The sequence below is a fragment of the Haemaphysalis longicornis genome, unplaced genomic scaffold (assembly GCF_048455015.1).
Source record: "Haemaphysalis longicornis isolate Haplotype H1 unplaced genomic scaffold, Haemaphysalis longicornis Haplotype H1 scaffold_7, whole genome shotgun sequence".
Classification (NCBI taxonomy): domain Eukaryota; kingdom Metazoa; phylum Arthropoda; class Arachnida; order Ixodida; family Ixodidae; genus Haemaphysalis; species Haemaphysalis longicornis.
Genome location: NW_027526422.1, coordinates 176600561 through 176615319, shown reverse-complemented (window position 1 = coordinate 176615319; position 14759 = coordinate 176600561). Strand labels below are relative to the sequence as shown.

The window sequence follows — 14759 nt, the reverse complement described above, 5'->3', positions numbered from 1 at the left end:
TGAGGATGAGGAGGTGGCGCGAGAGGAGCGAGGATAGGACATGGCGGGCTCGGCTGGGCGACGTGTGTGCAGCCGGATCGGCTGAGCGGTGTACCTTGGCGTAGCGGGACTCCAAGTAAAGGTGTGATCGAGGGGGCTCAGTGTCCTTCTGGGGAACCGCGGCCGGGTGCAAGAACCCCGGTACCACAAACTCATTTCTCGCATTCCTCGATCGAGGGCAACAAATTCGCTCATCGACAGGCCCGAGTCGTAAAACTCCAGGCCACAGAAGAAACGGAAGAAAGGATGCACCCAACAACAAAATATGCGGAAATTTTCAAACATTACAGGGAGAACAGAAGAAGCCTTCCGGGCCCTCATCCTAAACTATCCAGGGAAGAACAGTAGCGACAGATACAGTATAGCGACAGATCAATATAGCGACAGACACAGGCAGCCTTTGTCCCACAACCTTTACTCCTCAACCGCATGTTCCCAATTAGATACGCAAAAGAATGTCCCCTATGCTCAACACCTGGCACCCTAAAACACACCATCGGAGAATGCCCAAAACTCAAGTCCCCCCTAATTCTTGTTGACTCCATCAGCATAGAGGATGAGCGATGGGAGTTTTCGCTGACTAGCCCCGCCCTGGAAGACCAACTTCGGCTGATCCACAGGGGCCAGGAGGCTCGGGAAGCATATGGGAACCTGTGAATAAAACCACTCCTACTGAGCTGAAATAGCTCCATCGCAACCTTTTTGCTAACAATAAATTTCATTCTCTCTCTCTCTCTCTGTCTCCCTCTGGCCGGTCAAGGCATCAATCCCTTTGAAGCGTGCACCAGAGAGCCCGACCCACGAACAACTCTAGGGGCGTCAGCCCAGGAAATGGACATTACGCCACCCCGATGGCCCAAGAGCTGCCGAGGGAATGGGGAAGCTCAGTTAGGCGTAGAAAACAGATATCAAGGGTAACAGGTCAACCATGTAAAAAAACCAAGCTTAAACACACAAACACCGACAATATTATTCCCTTATTCAAAATTTATGACGGAATCTTTATACTATGGAATTGCTGGGGACTTATTAAAAATTTTGAGGAACCTCAGGAAATTATTTCAGGAAACAAGATAGACAAATTGTGCCTCCATGAAACACATCTAAATGCAAATGCAAATGCAGCCGCTCCTTCTGGCACAATATAATCATGATCATCATCATCTGCCTTTCTAAGCCCACTGCATCTCTCAAATCCTCTCCCATGTATCTCCAATTATCCCGGTCCTGTGCTAACCACGACCAATTTATCCCCGCAAACTTCTTGATCTCATCTGCCCATCTAACTTTCGGCCTCCCCCTGCCATACGTGGGTTCCCTAGGAATCCACTCTGTTACCCTTAATAATAAACGGGTATCTTACCTTCGCATTCATGCCCTGCGCACGCCCATTTCTTATTATTTTCTACTAATAAATCCTTAACGCACGTTTGTTCCCTGGCGCACTCCACTCTCTTCTTGTTCCTTAATGTTACACCTATCACATTCAGTTCCATTGCTCGCTGAGCCGTCCTCAATTTAAGTTGAACCCTTTTAGTGAGACTGCAACTCTCTGGTGCTTAAGTGAGTAAGCAATATACAGTCTATACATCCAGTATACAATATACACAATGTACGGCTTTTAAAGCGATAGACACGGCTGCACTAGCTCTTCTGGGAGTGTCGCTCTAGCAGTCCAGGAATCGTTAGAGCGCCGCCAAACAGGCCTGTATACTAACATAGGACTGGTGTCTGTAGGAGAAAATATTTTAATGAGGTATTTACAGTGTGTTTTTTATAGATCACTTCAGTTTTTCACCTCTGGGCAACTGAATCTGAAAATATTAGATCAACGTTTACATCGTTTTTGTATCAACTTCGAAAAAGTTAGAGAAATTCTTGCTCTCCTCTTGCAACTGCTCATTTAAAAAACACACCCAGCTAATTACTGCACACATACAATGTGTATTCCACGATCGGCCCAGCAATGCGCCCCCTACTTGCTCTTACTTAGTTCAGTGGAGCGTATATTCGAATTTCTGATGCAGTGACCATTTTCCTATTGCCTTACCCCCAATAGGTAGCCCAACGATTCCAACACACGCAATAATTTCGTGGAGAGGTAGCTGACTGTAAAAAATTCAGGGACTTGTCCAAACTGTACTATGCCACGATAGAAAGAGTAGATATTAATAAAGCTACAAAAAATTACTGTAGACCCAATAGATGCAACACATTCCTCAATTCCCCTAACCCTTTGTAAAAAAACAAAGTGGTCCCTTGGTGGAACGATGAGAGCAAGGCAGCTCGTAAGCAATAGAATAAAATCCTGGGCCGCCCTCGGAAGGTACTCAACTACTGAAACCCTGGTTGCCTTCAAGCTAGCAATTGCAAATGGCCGAAGAAAAGACGTGAGGCTAAAACTGGCAGTTGGAAATTGTTTCGCTATCCGTTCACTGATGCACTGACACGCGCCAATTTTAAAAAACAAATATAGCCCGACGAAGACGAAACACCAACAAACATTTTCATTTCATTAACAAGTTTATTCGAGACTATATTGCAAAACATTGCCTTGGGGGACATGGCTAAAGTCGAACCAGTTGCCTGACGGAGGCCTTGCCCCCCTCAGCAGCAGACGGCACGACAAAGCAATAAAAAGTACAATAAAAATTTACAAGAAAAAGAGGACACTAGCACACACTGATACCACTAGACGGGGCTTCAATTTTTGTACCAAGCTGTTTATAATTACGGGGTACAGAAGAAACAGTAAATTACAAAAAAAGAACACCAATACAAAACATCGTGAGCAGCTCGTGGTGTTACAAAATAAAATTTCGCTTATAGTTACAATGATACCTTCATATTTATCCAAAAGAAAACGGTAGCTGTTTAATAAATTTTTTATATGGTGAAGGCGTTGTTCCTGAAATGAAGACTTCCAATATCGCCGAATGTTCGTTGAACACATCAGGTACTTTATGAGACACATGTTAGCACGGTGGAGCCACGCTTGAATATCAAGGTAATGCTCTTGGTCAACACTTTGGGAGTGTATTCTGTTGTGCTCACTACACTGCAGTATTGTCACAACAGAAAAGCCGATCACATACAAAAATGCCTTATGGGCGTCTATTGAAAAATGTATGGTGAGCTATGGCCGCCTATGAGTCTCTATGGTCACCATTAAAAAGGCATAAATTGGGCTATAGCCAGCTATTGAAGTTCGTATAGATCCTGCACTGAAGACTGTAAACCATAAAATTCTCTTTAAACGATTATAGAACATCCTAGTGTGTTTAGTGTATAGAGTCACATCTATTCAGGTTACTGTAGCCAGCTAAATGAATATGTATGGCTTTAGTTCTATAGACCTGCCGCGGCAAAGCACTTTTGGCTGGCTATAGACCACTGGTCAGCTTTAAGTCTACAGGCTTGAAACCATTCACCTGTCTTTTGCCAGCTATTGGAAAAAAATATGTCCTCAAGCTAAAGAGAGACAGCCACAAAAGCTCTTTTGACTGGCTATAGGCTGTTGTTTAGCTCTAACTCTACAGACTCAAAACCATTCAGTGTTATTTGCCAGCTATTGAAAAGAGTTCGACCTAAAGATATAGAGAGAAAGCCATAAAAGCACATTCGGCTGGCTATAGACCGTTGTCTCGCTCAAAGTCTACAGACTTGAAACCATTCAGATGTCTTTTGACAGCTATTGAAAAGAGTTCGTCTTTAGGCTATAGAGAAAAGGCCATAAAAGTTCATTTTGCTGGCTATGGGCCGTTGTTTAGCTCTAAGTCTACAAACTTGGAACCATACAGCTGTCTTATGCCAGCTATAGGAGAGAATTTGCTTTAAAGCTAAACAGAGGCAGCCATAAAAGCTTCTGCGGCTGGGTACAGTACAATATATAACTTCAAACCTTTAGACCTGTGATAATTAAGCAACATTTTGCCAGCATTAAGAAGGCGTTTGGCGCAGAACTTACAAGCCTGCATCCAAAAGGCTTCTTTAGCTAACTACATAGTAACATAAGACTCCAAGTCTCCAGCCGCTAATAGAAAATGTTATCCTATAAAGGTGTAATTCGAGCAACCATTAAATCCTATTCTGCTGGTTTCAATAAGACTTATGACGCGAAATTCATGTATTCATGATTTACCTAGCTACATCTACAACACAGATTAGATAACGATGATGAGGTTGATCGGCCGGTTATATGAGCGTATTTGTTCAATAACGTTAGGTAATTTTTATACCAACAATACGGGAAAAGTACAATTAAAGGAAGCTACTGATTAACTCGCAAATTCAGGTTGCAACTTTGGATACTGCGCGTCGGCAAAGCTTGCAAATGAACGTTGACCGAAAGACGTATAACTTTGAAGAATTCTTCCTCTGCGGCCCTTCGCTGCCGCGGTGAAGTGAAAAACCGGGCTTCTCTGAAAACGGCCCTCACAGCGTCGAAGCAGAGTGGAAAAAAACTTTTCAGGCCTACGGTACACTCTCTCAGAAATATGGTGGAAGCTGCGAACAACCACTTTCTGTCGTTCGTGTAGCCTACTTTCAGATTAGTCATTGAGAAAGGGGGAGTGCGACTCACGCCGGACCGAAGGAGGCGCGGTGAGGAAATTGTGGGAAGCGATGAAAAGTTAGAGGGGACATCCCTGCTTCCTGTTTTATTTTCTGTTGTTTGTTTGGCATGGTTTTGGCGATGGGTAGCGAAGGACACGGCCGTGCGGACCGCGCTGTGTTAGTATTCCTGCGCGCAGGAATGCTAGTGACAGAAAATTTTCCCGGAGTACTGAGAACAGATAGAACTTTTTCGGATGAAGAAAACAAAACGTTAGGCAATCTTGTATTTACCAAAAAAAATAATTACCAGCGAACAAGTCAGAAAAAGATCTAAAGATGGTCACGTATCTCCGCACTATTTGCTATCGCGATGGACCTGCTTATACCTGGATGTACTCAGTCAGCCACATTTCGTCTCCTGCCCACGTGCCATGCCCACGTGTCATGCCCACATTTCGTGGGCATGGCAGGTGTTGCCTGGTGCTGGGAATTTACGACTCGACAACAATGTGCTCACGTAGATGGTGTGACGCCAAGCAAATGTGTCGCTTTTCGGTGTCCTAAATTTTGGTGTTTGCGGTGACAGTGTTACGATTAGTTCAACATCAACTTCAAGTCATGCGAAAATGGATACCTGCGTTACTGTGACAGGAAATTTCATCGTACGGAAAACTCCAGGGTGAGTGGTCTTACGAACTGAAGAGACTCTATAGTGCGAGAAATTCACGAATACTTTTATAAACTACTTTTCCCGAATACTTCACGAATACTTTTTCTAAACTACCCTGCACCACGTGGGGATTGCAACGTGCACAGAAGTGAAGATTTGGCTGCCGTGATGTGACAAAAATAATTATTTTTTCGCGAACTGAGAAAACTTACAAGCAACTAATTTAACGGACTTGGAAAATGTCTTTTAATATTGCGTTGTGTGCAACCGTGTTATTGTTATATTAGGAGTGCATTTCCATTTAGCCACCGTACTTGCAGCTGGGTGCGTTGAGTACTAAGTGTAATTAACGACTTCTGAGTGCTCTCTTTTCTGTGGACTACCCAGCACCTGTAAGTATTTGTGTCTCGGCGGGCGTTTGCGGGGATTGTGCCGCGTAGTGTGGCTGTCGAGCGAGTAACCTACGCGTGAGCCCGAGGTGTGGAATGCGTGTGCTGTGTGTTTCCATCACCGTATGTGAACAACTGTTTACTGGTTGTGAAGTAGCGTAGATAGTAGCCCTTTATGTAATGAATGGAATGAATAAACCCCTTGGTATTGCTTTCCCTGAATGCCTGTGTTTAAGCCTTTTGTGAATAAAAACTGTCGAAGTGTTTGCAATCGCAACGTCGCACTCCCCCTATATGGCTGAGGTGTTCAGGGAGCATATATTACATAATGCAGCTAGGCACACAATTTAAGCACCACAGGAGAAGTTCTAGACATCTGCAAGACTCTATGCCGGCATGGTAGCGTGCTCATAATTTCTTAGCGGCTTCTGCTGTCGCTGTGTTTCAAGTACTGGTGATTCTCTTCTGGCTGCAGCCCGTGCGAAAATAGTGTGTGGTCAGCTGTTGAAAACCCTTATGGTTGTCTTTAGCTATTTGGCCCAATTATCTTTAGACATTTCAATGGCTGTCTTTAGCCATTCCTGCGGATATTCCTATGGGTGTCTTTAGATTCTTCTGTAGCCATAGCGATATCGAAAGAAGAGCCAACGACAGCCACAGAACCGGCTATAGAAGAAGCTAAAGACACCCATAGGAATATCGATACGAATATCTAAAGACAACCACAGAACCGGCTATAGAAGACGCTAAAGACGCCCATAGGAATGTCGATACGAATAGCTAAAGACAACCATATAAACGGCGATAGAAGAAGCTAAAGACACCCATAGGAATGTCGACAATAATAGCTAAAGACAGCCGTAGAACCGGTTATAGAAGAAGCTAAAGACACCCATAGGAATTGCGATACGCATCGCTAAAGACATCCATAGAAAAGTCTAAACAATATTCCGCCTAATAGCTAAAGACGACTATAAAAAGAATTTTCTACAGCCGACGTACAATATTTTTGTATGGGATTCGTGCGGCAGCCTCGGTGAAACAAAAGGCTCATGAGTTTGGCTAGAACTCACCCTTCATGAAACTGGAGATTGCAGTTGCGCTTTCCATTGCCGGAATAAACTGGTCCACCAGCAATTGAAGGTGAGATCATGCCCACCAGGTCTCTCAAAAAGCAACACTTTCATTATTTGGATAATTGGGGGAACCAGAACACATCTACATCGACTTCACAGAATCCGTTGTTGTTCCACAACAAAAAGATTGGAAGGACACCTGTTTACCCCCGAGAAGTCGATTGCATTAACAAGCAGTACTTACGAGCCTTTACACAAAATGATAAACAGGCGCCCTACCTATTTTTGAGGATATAACAGAATGTTAGGATTCTTTCGGGCGGGAGTCCGCCTTGGAAGGTGCACGACTTGGAAGATGTTCTTATCGCCTTTGAGACCTACGCACAAGATACACTGGTGTCTAAACAACAGTTTATGACTATGTGTTTTCATCTAGAAAAGACTTACGATACCACGTGGCGTTACGCCATTCAACGAGACTTTTCTCACTCTGCAAATGTTTTGGCTGCGCCTAAGGTCGCGGCAGCCGTGAGAATTATCTCCGGGAAATTCTCACGGTAGTGCCCATAAAAGCCGGCTTGCCTAAAATTTTCTGAATAATAGTACGTCCGAGTGTAACCTGACATAGCATACCCTCACCGAACCTAACGCAACCTTACCGAACGCGTCATGACATACCAGCCGAACTGCAACAAACCTAATCTAACCCAACCCAACGACACAGAACGCAACCTGTAATAGACTATATTGAACCCATTCTAGAAGTCATGTGCTTAGATCTCTTGATATAGTAAAAACCAGAGTGAAACAAGTATTAAAATTACGATGACCGAAAAATCCTGACCGCTAAAAACAATCATCGCATTGTTGGATTGGAACCTGAGCCTTCTTGTTTAAATCCAAGTTCTATGCCACAGCGGTACAGAGGCAGGAGCAACCGCGCGTTTGTTGGGAATATTTCCCCCATAGAATCTCCGCGTAGCGTGCGTAGCCAATGAGAGGCGACTACAGGGAGAATGTGCTCACGCTAATTAACACGGTTTCTGGGATAATAGACACTGCCAAATGTTCTTGAACACCATCTGAATAACATGACATTCCGCGCGTGATTCGACCACGTCAAAATTGCGCCTACACTGAAGAAAATCGCATTTTTCAGGGTAGTGTCCTATGCTTTTTTCTTTGTATCATCAAGATGAATGATTTAAAAACATTTTACATGGCCGTCTCTTTTACTCTGAATCTGTGGAGATTAGCTGTAAGCCTCACAATTTGGCCACCTGCGAGACACAGATTCAACTTGTAGTAGACAGGGTATCAACGTGGGAACGGTTGTAAGTTTGTACGGTTGTAAAAGAACGGTTGTAAGTTTAACAGTGACGAAAGCAGTGCTGTGCTGTTCACTAGGCTCAAGGCATATGGCTGGAGGCATGTGGGACTCTTGATGGATAGTCAATTTTTTCGTATTCTGCTGAATGAAAAAATTCTGCCTTATACACCACAATCAAAAATACAAAAAATATGTGGAAGGACTACATATTTCTATATCTATAGATTATCTCACGTATGCCGTAGGGCGCGCAAAAATCATGCCGATTAAAATTTTTCAACAGGTATATCAGAAACAGGATTGATTATTTCAGAGTAGTAGATAAGTCATTCCGAAAAGCTGCTCTGAAAGTGGTAGATCCTTTCTTCCATTTACACATTTGGTTGGCGATGGGTGCTTTTGGTACGAGTCCGCTAGAAAGCTTGTATATAGATTCTCACATGTCGTCCCTGGAAAGTTACCGTGCCGAAAAGCCTTCTTTTATGATGTAAAAGCAACTCACGCCTAAAACACCCGTCAAACCTCTTAATACATGACACAACCATTGACCTTTCAACCTTACATGGCCTTCACGTCCTCAGCCTTATGAAAAACCCGTAAGCACGCTAGCACCCAACATAAACGACCCTTTAAAAAGTACCTTCGAATCAACTTTCCTAATTTCATGGTCCCCTCGAAGTCATTCCTAGTAGCTTGCGACTTGTCTTTTGCAAACGTAGACGGAAAGAAAGCTCCCAGTGCAATGATTCATCAGTATGTATTGCACCTTCAACACGAGTATCGCTGCACAGAGTTTTACACGACGCGTCAAAAACAAACTCGGCGCTATCAAGAACCGTCTGCGGACCGAACCCCCCCGCTTCACAATCACAGATCCGTCACTCTAGCATTTTCACAGGTGAAGCCCATGGTAATAGAAAAGAGGCTGCCAAAGAAAATAGCTTGCTCATTCGGATACAAGAATTTTCTGTGCGTAGTGACAGCTCAGCCAATAGCAAAGCCTACTTGAATGCAGTGATCAACACGCTTACCCTTCCTTCAATCTCGAGATGCGGGTACTCCTGTTGCGCAACGCTTTATTGGCTTGTTGGACACAACATAAAACGTCAAACCCGTCCCCATTAGCCTATATGAACAGGTTCAGAGCTCGCCAAGAGCTTTTACTGAAGCGGCAAAAATCACTGTTCAAAGTTCACCAGGAACCAGAGTACGTTCAAAACATGGGCCTATTCTTTTTTTCTTAGTTGTTTTACTACGCAAAAGACGTCTCCAAGCGTGATTTGCTCTCACACTAGCAACAGATATTTTGCATTGGAAATGGGCAGTAACTTCCCCATGCACTCCAATCTATAATTCATAAGCGTCAATAGTGCCGAGTACAGCGATATCCTTCCTGCTGACAGATATTTTCACAGAGCAGATTCGGGTGTCATGTAAAACCAAACTAATAGGAACCCTGGAGTTGTGACTTCCTTTTTTATGCTCTTCTTGTTATTCGCCGTTGATTTAAAGTCCATTCCAGGAATCCACAGACAACTCGACTATCTTTATTGAAAGCTTCTCGTGTTGGAGTAAAAAAGACACTGGACGAGGTACATTCGCTCTTTTTGGTTTTCAAGTGTCTCCGCCATTTCTCTTCTGCGTAGCAGACGAGAAAGAAATCAAGCTTGAAGCGATGGGCAGTGTATGTAGACATTTCAAATAGGCCCAATAAAGAGGCGGATATACTGCCACCCTACACAGAACTGAGATTGTTTGCGGCTTGTAACCGGCAAGCATTCTAGCCGACTAGCGAGGTGCCGATGACCGAAATCAACAGAGCAAGAAAGCGCCCCTTTATGCTCGAGAAAACAAATACCCTTTTCTCCAGATAACAAAATCTCAGAGGGACTCCTATGACTTGCAACCTGTGAAAATACGAAAACATAACTCTATGCAAAGGTATGCGACCTTTTGTGATTGATAGATTATGATCACGTCGCTCTCTCTTGGAACATTATCTTTGTCGTCAGATGGATCAGAGACTCGTGTGTAATCTTCGGGCTGTAATGGCTGCGTTGGTTTCGGCTAGTAGTGTTTTAGCTGGAACAGTTCTTGCATTTTTCTTTCCCGTGCTGCATTTTGTTTCCTTGCATGTTACTGTGAGGTTTACTTCTCCTATGGTCAAACTTCTCAGAAACTGCGGTGGAGATTGCTGTGCAATTCCAGTGAGAGGCGTATGTTGCCTTAGGAAAAAAATTAGAGGAGGAATCCAGATTGTGACAACAGTCAAAAAAAGAGTTCAAGCAGAAAATAAATCACAAATAACATGCAAAACTCGCGTAAATATGAGTCAACGTTCAGAAAAGAATAAGCCATGTTGCTCCACAGTTTGCATATATAGTACTTATCAATTTTTTGTTTCAGGCCTTTCAAGAAAGAATTTTGTTAGGCAATAAGTTAGTTCACGAGTAGCCGTTATTGTGCCCCCAACCTTTTCGAAAAGGGGTTGTTAGAGATCTTATTTAGGCTGTAGCAAAGTGAGACCGAAAATGCAGCCAAACCAGTATTTTGCTTCCAGCGATTTCTTTCCCACAAGAACTCATTTTTATTTCCTACATGTACAAGTAAATACATCTCCAGCACGTAAGCAAAAGAATGGCACAGCTCGGCGCAACAAGTTAAAAATTCGGAAAACACCTATATTAAGAGCATGCCCCTAATCCAGGAGTAGGCCGAACAAGGTAAATTTGCTTAATATATAACAGCCCCATGCAATCCGTGGCACACACTCCACAAATTAAGAAAAACTGATTTATTCTTGTTACTACGACGTCTTTATCTAGTAAATCTCTGAACGCAGTCCCAGAACTGGCAGGTTGCATGATCATGCTTCTGCGGGTACATTGAATACAAAAACACGTGTGCTACACTTACATACGGTCAATTTTTTTTAATTAAAATTGTTACCCAAACATTTTGCAGTCTGAGCGGGATCTCTTATATTTTAACATCGTCAACAGCCACGCAAAGGTTTTGTAAAATTCAAACTTATTGAAGTGGATGTTTGCTCCACAAAAACCGGAAGCCGTTCCACTCGGTGAAAATGGATATTCACCAGAGAAGCTAATGTGACAAAACTTTGAACAATGGTTCGAACTCCTATGTTGAACTCACCGGCGCAAGTTGGTGCATGATGCCACTTAAAAAAAAAGCGAATAAAATGGTGCGAAAGGACACGTTCGCACAAACCACTCATCATGTATCATGAGCAGCAGAGACCTCCAAGGAAGTAGCAATAGCGACAACTCACGAAGAAAATTGCTCATTCAACTTTATATGATGTATTTTGATATTGCGGATGGCCATCGCCAATCAATTGCCTGGATGCGGTGCCTGTTACATCTCTAATGCTGCGCGCCACATCACTGGCGGTGGCGCAAGAGGATGCAGTAATATTAGTGTTAACAACCTATCCTGCTCCAACAATTTTCACATATTAGAAAACAGCCGTTCAATATTTTCTCTTCGCTAATAATTTCCTCGCATCGTTTTAAACTCTCGCTACGTAAGGCCCGACATCCACGGTTGCCTGAAACGGTATTTTTCTAGTTTCGAGCCAACTGTCGTCCTTAGTACAGCGCACGTTCCGAAGAATATAAATATTTCTAAGTGGTGCCACTGAATGGTGCGCTGGCTCACATTTTGTGCCTTTGACATACTGCCCAACTTACCACATACTGCCTTTGAGACACTGCAATTCTCTCGCCATTATGGTGCAAAATCATAGGGTCAAAATTGCAGCGATTGTTGCCAAACAAAATTCGATTGATGAACTATTCAAGCGGCATACGACTTATGAAGCTCTTTAAAAAAAGGTTGCAGTGGTTGAGAGTACGTCTTGTTTCAAATGCTCTAACTAGTCATCATAATTTTGAAGTACAGCCAGTAAAACGCTTGTCTATAACACAGCTCTTGTAGTAATTTCCGCTTGATCCTGCCTTGCTAGAGCGGGATTTGAAGAAAACAACTGCAACATTCTGGAGCCCTATGCCACATCTTTTGTCTCCAAAAACGTTTGTTAAGAGTATGTTTCGGTAGTTTTTAGATGTACCTGTGTGAAGTCAGCATTATTTTTATTGACAAGTATTTGAAGAACTATACAAAGACAATCTGCACTTTAATGTCTAATGTCGTCTAGAATATGTGGCTGTTCAACTGCACATAGAAAACTGCACATGAAACACACATTTCATTGTTGAGGCGAACAGAGCATTTAACCATCGTGTTTGCACAGATATTTTATTCACAAATAAAAAGACCTCAAAAAATAAAGCAGTTTCACTGAACTGGAAGGCGGTAGGAGGCGTGGTGCAGTTATTTGCTACTGTATTCTTAGTGTAATTTTGATGCTCACCTTGTATATATGTTGTATTTTTGTGTAATCTTCATACATTTAGCAACGAACGCCGCCTGCATAACGGTGCCTGATACTGGCGGCCTTTTCCAACGCTCCTTCCAAGAGGGCAGTGGCGCCCCCTTTTGGCTAGTTTCAGCATCAGCCTGGCGTTGATACCAAAAGTAACCAAGAAAGTGCTCCACAGCCCCCGAAATGGCCCATAAAGAGAAACTGTGTTCAGTTTTCATTATTTAATTTCTGGTAATATTGTGCGAATTCGTGACGTTTCCTTTAGCTTAGACTATTGTGCACTCATTTCCGGCTTAGTAGCGGCAGCGTCCCGGGCAATGGTACAGCTCAAAGGTCATCTCAACACTTTGCACATTAGTAACGTGTGCCTGTGTGGCGCAATAGTATAGACATTAAATTTTTAATGCGAGGGAGGCTGGTTCTATCAAGGTCAAAAGAAGCGGGTTTCTTTTCGAAGCGTCTATTGGGTAAGTTATGCTGTGAATCTGTAAGAGCGCCAACGACAAGCCGGGCCACTAAAGTACTCCAGATTTATAACATCCCGTAAGAATGGCTTTAGAAGTACCGGTCTCATAGTATCAAGATATATCCTTTTGTTAATGTTGTTTTTGCTGCTCTATGGGACGTTTTCATTTGAACGATCGAAACTGGTTGGGTTTTACCCCTCCCCGCCCCCAGTTTTAAAAAGAACCCCAATTTTAGATCAACAAAAAATTACAAAGGAGAAATTCCGTGCAACGTTGCGTCTAGAATTTGTGACATCTTAACGCCTTTTAACGTACCTGTTGATTAAAAGCCTGGAAGCCTGATCCTTCGGAATATTTTATTCTTGGCTTTTACGACTGAGTGCATGGAGGACGACAATTATTGTAAGGCCAAAAATGCCTGAATACACTTATAACATCCCTATTTGTCCTACGGCAACTGTACAGAGTTTTATACAGAACATCTCGAAGCTTCAACAGCTTCAGCTCGAATATCGTTCCATAGCTCCATGAATGGTGACGTCTTTTCAGCTTCACAAATTCTTAATTCCATTCTTTTCAGTAGTTCTGGAGTGAAGTAGTCTTTCCACCCACCCACTTTGGCAGCTCGTACGATACCGTATTTGTTTTCATCACCCCCGTAGCCATGTTTACACTTATGTTTGGTTCTTGACAGCAGCTCTTGGAATTCCTTGTTCGGATTGTCCTTCAAGTCGACCACGACTACACTCTTCATGGATTCGGGTGAAGACCGGTCGAGCAACTTCTCAAGCATCTCTCCGTTGCCCTCCAAGGCCTTTCCATACTCCTCGCCCAGAAAGTGCGCCAATTTAACAACGACATTCCGTTTGTTCTTTTTGAGTTCTTCGTAGGTGAGGAAAAAGACGTTCGGTCTGTCTTTCAGTGCGTAGCCAGAGGCCACATGTTCGAAGTAGTCACCGTATCCGAAGTTTCCATCCAAAAAGGCGTGGACAAATTCCTCAAACGTTGCATCCTGATACTCGTAGGCGCTAAGACTTGTTACCGTGTGGAAGAAGGAGACGCACACGTCCCAGGGGTTACGAGCCACGTACACGTACTTGGCTTCTTCAGTCATCGTCTCGGTGTTCAATGGCAGGTGCGAGAAGAACGTCCTCAAAGGTAGAGTTGGTATCCAGTCCTTGCACCTTGAATACTCCAACAAGCGCATGTTGTCTGCTAATTCCTTGTAAGATGTGATCGGTTCGCCTTTCTTGAGGATCAGCTGAATAATGAACTGCACCCAGTGTGTTCCACTCTTCGGAAACGTGGACTCCACGACGTCGCCAGCTTTGGCTCTGAACTTAAGATTTTCCCGTAGTATGTCCGGGTCGAGTCCTAAACATCTAGGCACGCCGTCTACCATCTGATACTTTGGTTTTCTGCGTTCCATCGGAGGAGATGCGTGTCTGAAAGTAGAGAACATTTTTGTACCATAGAATTAAAAAAGTGTATTCCGTATTGGGATTCGAAAACAGCTTTTGGTAACTTTTGATCAAGGTGTGAGAAATAAATGCACAATATTTTGCTTAAGCACAGAGCAAAAAGTAATTTATAAAAGTTAATATTTTAAGACCACATATATGAGTTCAGATCAACTTGATCTATGTCCTAGCTTTGTCAGCGAAGGGAGAATCAGACCTAATGTACACCCAAAATTAAAAATTTGTCTGGGAGCAGTAATTGATTGAATTTATTCAGAAAGGTCAAGATATAGTCGCAGGTTCTTTATCTTTACTTTTGCCGCTCGTAATGTAAATTAACGTTAATATGAAAGGTATTAAATACCA

General features: G+C 43.1%; 1 protein-coding gene across 2 annotated transcripts in view; it reads right to left on the bottom strand.

Moving 5' to 3' along the window:
- Positions 1-12322: 12322 nt before the first annotated feature.
- LOC144147261 (amine sulfotransferase-like) overlaps positions 12323-14759 on the bottom strand; it is a 42291-nt gene continuing 39854 nt past the window's right edge. For both annotated transcript variants that reach the window (XM_077679352.1, XM_077679351.1), the window contains exon 2: positions 12323-14378. In XM_077679352.1, the coding sequence (XP_077535478.1) occupies positions 13403-14362 (960 nt within the window). In that variant the 5' untranslated portion in view covers positions 14363-14378 and the 3' untranslated portion in view covers positions 12323-13402. The remainder of the gene's footprint in view (positions 14379-14759) is intronic.